Source organism: Sus scrofa, chromosome 1 (assembly GCF_054392235.1).
Source record: "Sus scrofa isolate SSC_HxYL_T2T_F1_AM1 chromosome 1, Sscrofa_HxYL_maternal_Yorkshire_Landrace_v2.0, whole genome shotgun sequence".
Lineage (NCBI taxonomy): Eukaryota > Metazoa > Chordata > Mammalia > Artiodactyla > Suidae > Sus > Sus scrofa.
Genome location: NC_139383.1, coordinates 287531626 through 287537625, shown reverse-complemented (window position 1 = coordinate 287537625; position 6000 = coordinate 287531626). Strand labels below are relative to the sequence as shown.

General features: G+C 60.2%; 1 protein-coding gene across 3 annotated transcripts in view; it reads right to left on the bottom strand.

Moving 5' to 3' along the window:
- Nucleotides 1-2072: 2072 nt before the first annotated feature.
- The window catches only part of COL5A1 (collagen type V alpha 1 chain), a 150672-nt gene continuing 146744 nt past the window's right edge, over nucleotides 2073-6000 (bottom strand). For 2 of the 3 annotated variants that reach the window (XR_014836809.1, XM_085010628.1), the window contains exon 66: nucleotides 2073-4432. Coding sequence is in view for 2 of the 3 variants with exons in the window: in XM_085010628.1 (XP_084866754.1) it covers nucleotides 4286-4432 (147 nt within the window). In the remaining variant the exon portion in view is untranslated. 3 annotated transcript variants of the gene reach the window in all.

The window sequence follows — 6000 nt, the reverse complement described above, 5'->3', positions numbered from 1 at the left end:
ACAGCAGGAGCTCCCGGACCCTCCTCCCTCCCCTCTCTGAGGGTCAGCACCTGCTTCCAGCACAGGGCGGCAGCCTCTGGTCTCCCAGGCCTCCCTCACCCAGCCCTGTGGCCACCCGAGAGCCAGTGCAGCCCCTGGGAGGGAGGGGCCTGGGCTCACTGTAGGTCAAGGTAAGCAACTCCTCAGGCCAGGCAGGACACCTCTCTCTCTCATGCAGGCATGGGATTTCAGCCACTCCAGGGGCCAGCGCCCAGCCCACGGCCCTAGGCTCCCTGCCCACCTCACTCCCACCTTAACTTCACTGCAGCAGCTTCAGAACCCAGCGGCTGTGATGGGAAAGCCACACGGCTTCCTGAGTCATTTATCAGGCGCCCTGCGCCCCACACCGCAGTTTCAAGCAGCGACTCACACCTGCGATGAATGAGCCTTAACTGGCGTTTGTCCCGCAAAGCGTCCCTCCAGCTCCCCTTTCACTGCTGATGGTGAGAAATGCTTGCCTCTTCCAGCCCTGAAAATCCTCGGATCCACCGCCTCTGTCTCCTTTCGTGCCCAGTGTGGCCAAAAGCACCGGCCCGGCTCACCGTCCTGGCTCCGAGCTCTTCCAGGGTCACAGGCCTGCACGCTCTCATAGAGCGCAAACGGCGAGCTGACCACACCTCCGTCTCCACCGCCTGCCCTCAGGACCCTTCAACTCGAGCCATCGCTGTTGGAAAAACCCACTTCCGGTTTCACTTTCCCATCTGCTCTGGGATCGTCCAGGCCCGTGGATCTCAAGCCCGAACGGCCCTGGAATGACCTTGGACCTTGGCACAGGCGACGGGGCTCCTCCCAAGCGCCTGCCTCTCCCACAGGTGATGGTGCTGCGGCCACCGGTCGTGGATGGCACTTGGAGAGCCACGGGGTCTGGGTTCTAGCGCAGGGACAACGACGATTCCTGGAAGCGACGGTAAGGTTGTTTCTGGCTCCTGCTGCAAGTTCACCGCAGGTTGGGCGGGGACTCCTTCCGGGAACCTGCTGGGGACGCAGCCCCTCCGGGAACAGGGCAGGTGACACACAAGAGGGAAGCACTGCGTCAGGCTGGAAGAGTCACGTACCGCTTCTGCTCAGGGTCATTGGCCGGGACGAGCCGGGGGCCTGGGGAGTGTCTTCCCATTACGCAGCTGGACAGCAGAGTCGGGGAGCCGGACACCTGCCCCTTGGGGGGCTGACTGCTCAGGGTGAGAGCGAGACCCGAGCGGTGTCAAGGTCTGGACGCCCCGGGATTGTAGAAAGTCCCCCACAAAGCCTGAGCACACCCCGTGGGCACATCCGTGGGGGGCCCACGGCCACTCTCTCTACGGAGCAGCTCCCTTGGCGGGTGGCCTGGGCAGTGCCTGCCTTCCTCTTTCTGTGACCATTGCAGGGTTTGGAGAGTTCCTATGGTCCTGAGTCTGGGTCACACATTGTTTTTTGTTGTTGCCGTTTTGTCTTTTTAGGGCCGCACCTGCGGCATTCAGAGGTTCCCAGGCTAGGGGTCGAATCGGAGCTCCAGCTGCCAGCCTCCACCACCGCCACAGCCACGCCAGATCCGAGCCGCGTCTGGGACCTACACCCCAGCTCACAGCAACGCCGGACCCTTAACCCACTAACGAGGCCAGGGATCAAACCTGTGTCCTCATGGATACGAGTCGGGTTCGGAACGACTGAGCCAGGACGGGAGCTCCACGTATCGGTTTAATGCAGGGAAGGCCTCGGTCCCACTTAAGAAGACAGCCAATCACATGTGTTCACAGTGGAAACAGGAAATTTGATTTATTGAAAAAGTATTACAATTGTTCCTCTGTTACACAGGTTTAAAATATTTTAAGACACCCTCTCCTGGCATTACAGTTAAAACGTCGGAACACGTCTGTTGGATTTTTAGGAAACGTACAATGGCGTCTTTGACGTCCTGTTCTCAAGGGCCTATGTGTCCTGGAGACCTTACCGTCCGTTTTCTTTTCTTTTCTTTTCTAACCCTTTCCTTCCTCTTTTCGTCAGCATGCATCCAATGATGTAGATGGGGGGAAACAAACAAAACGACGCCAAAAGAATTTCTGCAAATATAAGAAGTAATTTTATTGCAATATACCATAGCTAAGTGGTCTGGGGGAGAACAGGACACATTTTGACTTCAGTACAAATTACAACAGCTTTGCAGGGACCAGAGGAGGAGCAGATCCACAGACGGAAAGGAGGACGCGGGCGGGGTGAGAAATCAAAGTGGAATCACATGACCTAGACGCGCCCCGCCACGCCCCGAACGGCTTTGCTTTTGAAGAGGCGGGAACGAGCGTCGTCGGCAGATGCTGGCATCCTGGGTTCGGAAGAAGCGCGAAGCCAGACTTTTCTTTGGCAAGACCAAGCCTCCGTCTCCAGGGGTGCCCGGGGAGTCCTCGTGTGGGGGGGTGCATGTTGTCACTCCTGGGTGGCTGCGCTGTGGTTTCCTGAGCTGGAACCACAGTCCGATGGGGCGGGTGGGCGGGGCAGCACCAGAACCGGGACGGGCCACAGCTCCTGCCGGGAGCGCTGCGCGGGGTCCCGGGCCCCGCCTGGCTTCTCCCACCTCGGAAGGAGAGGGTGTTGCACGAGGGCAGCTTTTCACAGTAAAGGGATGGCCTTTTCTCGCCGGCCTCGTTATTCTCCTCCTCGCTCAGGGAGGAGGGAGGGGACCCGGCCGGCCCTGAGCACCTGCCGCGTGGCTGGGACCTGAGCCCGGGACACTAGCAGATGGAAGACCGAATAGCTTTCGTGGGGGGTGGGCACCGCGGGCGACCTCGGAGGGACCCACAGAGTTCATTGCACATTTGTCTGTCCGCTGAGGCCGCGAGGGAGGCCGCCCCGCTGAGATACCACATGCAGCTTCGATTCAGTTCTTTGAACAAACATAAAAATTAGCACCACAAACATTCGGCCACTGGATACAATCTGCTGTCGTCATGCCATGGACCATGTGGGAAGCGTCTGTGTGTGTGTGTGTGTGTGTGTGTGTGCGTGTGTGTGTGTTTTCAAATCACAGAATCACAGCCTAACGCTGGTACCAGGCCCGGGGGTGGGGGTCTCCCCCACCGCCCAGGAGGACAGCAGCGAGCGGGGCTGCGGGGTGGGCAGGTGGCCTGCATTATCTCAACATCCTTGGCAGAGACCTAGGTGGTGGAAGCAATTGCCAGGATCCAGAAAGATGGGAGAATGAGGCAGGCAGGTACCCCCAGTGTCGCCTTCCAGGAGATCCGAGCAGATAGCACCACGAAAGAGGAGTGTTACGATAGAAGCACCAAGTGTCGTTTGATTCTCATCTACAGAAAGGTGATTTCCCTGCCCTGGTCCTCCTCCCATCAGGCACTGTGAGAAGACGATTGGAAAAAGGCAGCAATTAACATTCATTTAAGCCTGCATTTTCATCTCAGCACGTGTGGAAGGGGCAACGCATAAAACGCCTTTTTTCTCTTTTCTCTCCTTAAAAACAAAAGATGCAGAGCTGATCAAAAACGTATCCGAAAGGGAAGCCGGCACCTGCTTTTTAAATGGGGGTGGGGCGGGGGCGGCGAATCCTTGCTGCCCTGGGCAAATTTCCAATACGGGGTACGTGCTCGAGTGGGCGGGGGTGTGGGCTGCATCCCGGAACAGACAGCTCCCCCCGTGTCCTCCAACTCTCCCCTGGGTGTGAAGCCGGCCTCACAGGCGGGATTGAAAGTCAGGGACGCTGAACATTTATGACAATACAATACAAATATTTACTTAAAACTCACAAAAACAAAAGCACCTTTAATCCATCGGAAAGGCACATGCAGAATGACATTTGGCCTGTGAATGGATCTTGTTAAACACGGAGACTCTGGAGCACGGGGCGACCTTTCCAAGGCTGGCCTCGGAACAATTTTTGAAGGTCAGGGGAAACAGGCATCTTCAAGTTGAAATGAAAAAGACAAAAAACCGAGATCTCCAATGCTGCAGCCTCGCCCTCACCGCTGCGGACTCTCAGAGCCGCCGACCGGGGCCAGCGGCGTGGGCCCCCTCCGTGCCCCTGGGGAGTGCGGTGGAGACGGGGCCGGGCTGGAGGAGCGGGAGGCTCTGGGGCGTCTAGGTCATGTGATTCGGCTCCGGGGCGGGGGCGCGGCTCTTCCCTTTGCTGTCTCTGCTGTGGGGCGGCCCGGGGGGCCGAGGCACAGACGAGGTGGGGAGGGACGAGGGGCCTTCGCGGTCCAGGACACCCCCAGGCGGCGTGCTGAGGTCACGAGGTTGCTCTTGGGGGCCGGGCTCGCGGCTCCTAGCCCAGGAAGCAAGCCGGCCCCACTTCAAATCCAAATTTCTGTGATGCGTCCCCGAAGTCGTTGAACATGATGTCCACGATGGGCACCTGCTCCACCTTGGGGGTGTCGATTTCCAGCACCGTCTTCTGGTACCCTTTCCTGGTCTGTGGGGGGGAGGGAGGCCGGTCAGCGGGGCTGCAGCAGTAACCCACCGCCCCGGCCCGCCGCCGCTGCCCCGGCTCGGAAAACCCACCCGCGGCACCGTGAGCCACAGGGCGGCAGGCGCACCGCCCTCTGCGGGCAGGGGAGCAGGCAGCACACCCAAGACATCCCAGGGCACCCCGAGACAACCCAGTGCATCCTGAGATGTCCCAGCACGCCCCAAGATGTCCCAGTGAACCCCGAGACATCATAGCACACCCCAGGACGTTACAGTGCACCCCGAGATGTCCCATCACACCCCGAGATATTCCAGCACACCCCAAGACGTACCAGTGAACCCTGAGATGTCCCAGTGCACCCCGAGACATTATAGCAACTCCAAGACGTCACAGTGCACCCCGAGATGTCCCATCACACCCCGAGATATTCCAGCACACCCCAAGATTTCTCAGTGCACCCCAAGATGTCTCAGTGTACCCTGAGATATCCTAGTGCACCCCAGGATGTCCCAGAAAAGCCTGAGATGTCCCAGTGCAACCTGAGATGTCCCAGCACACCCCAAGATTTCTCAGTGCACTCCAAGACGTCCCGGTGCACCCCAAGACATCCCAGCACACCCTGAGACATCCCAGTGCACCGCAAGATGTCTCAGCGTACCCCCAAGATGTCTCAGTGCACCCTCAGACATCCTGTCTAACTCCCAGTCCAGGGCGGTGTGGGAGTGAGCACAGGCAGGCGTGCGGAGGGTCTGCAACCCACGTGGGCCGCCGCCCCCCTTACAGCTGGGACAACCCCCACCTTGCTCCCTAGGAATTTGCTCCAGGGGAGCCCCGCCAGGAACTTGGCTCCCCAGAAACATCCACGCCAGGGCTCCTGGTTCAGAAGTGCCGAATTCTAAGACTTGCAGGTAGCGACCGCCTGCCCGCCTGCCCGCCGCCAGCTGAAGCAGGCAGGGGCTCCGGGGTAAACTGAGGCACAGAGGCGGGAGGGCCAGGGCCAGGGTGGGCTTGGAATGGAGCACCTGCTGGGTGAGTCAGCCCCACTCTGCTCCGACCCCCTGAGCATCTGCGCCCCCTCAGCACAGCCCTGGGAGTGGGAAGCCCCCCGCTTCCAATTAGGAGGGTGAGCCCCCAGGAAGGAGGAGGGGACAGAACTGCCCCAGGAGCGGCGTCTCCCCTGCCCTATGGACCACGTGTCCCAGAACCCCGGAGTGAAGGCCCGAGAGCCGCCCACACCCCTTCCCGAGCCTCGGGCCCCTGGTCGGGAAGATGCACGGGCTCCCCCTCCATCAGCTCCCCCAGGACCACGGCTCCTGCCGACGCCTGAACCAGTGGCCTTGTCCACCCCACTCGGGGCCAGGTCCGTCTCAGCTGCATCTGGCCCGGGGCGGCTCTCGCTCCACCGTCTGGTCCTCAGCAAGGGATGACGGGGAAGCAGCGCCTCTGGGGCCTGTCCCCTCCCGCGGGACGGGGTTTGCGCGTCCTCTCGGGGAGGCTGTGACCACCACCTAGGTGACCACAGCATCTCCTGGACCTTCGAGGCTGGAGAGGCGCTCTGAGTGCAGCTGCTA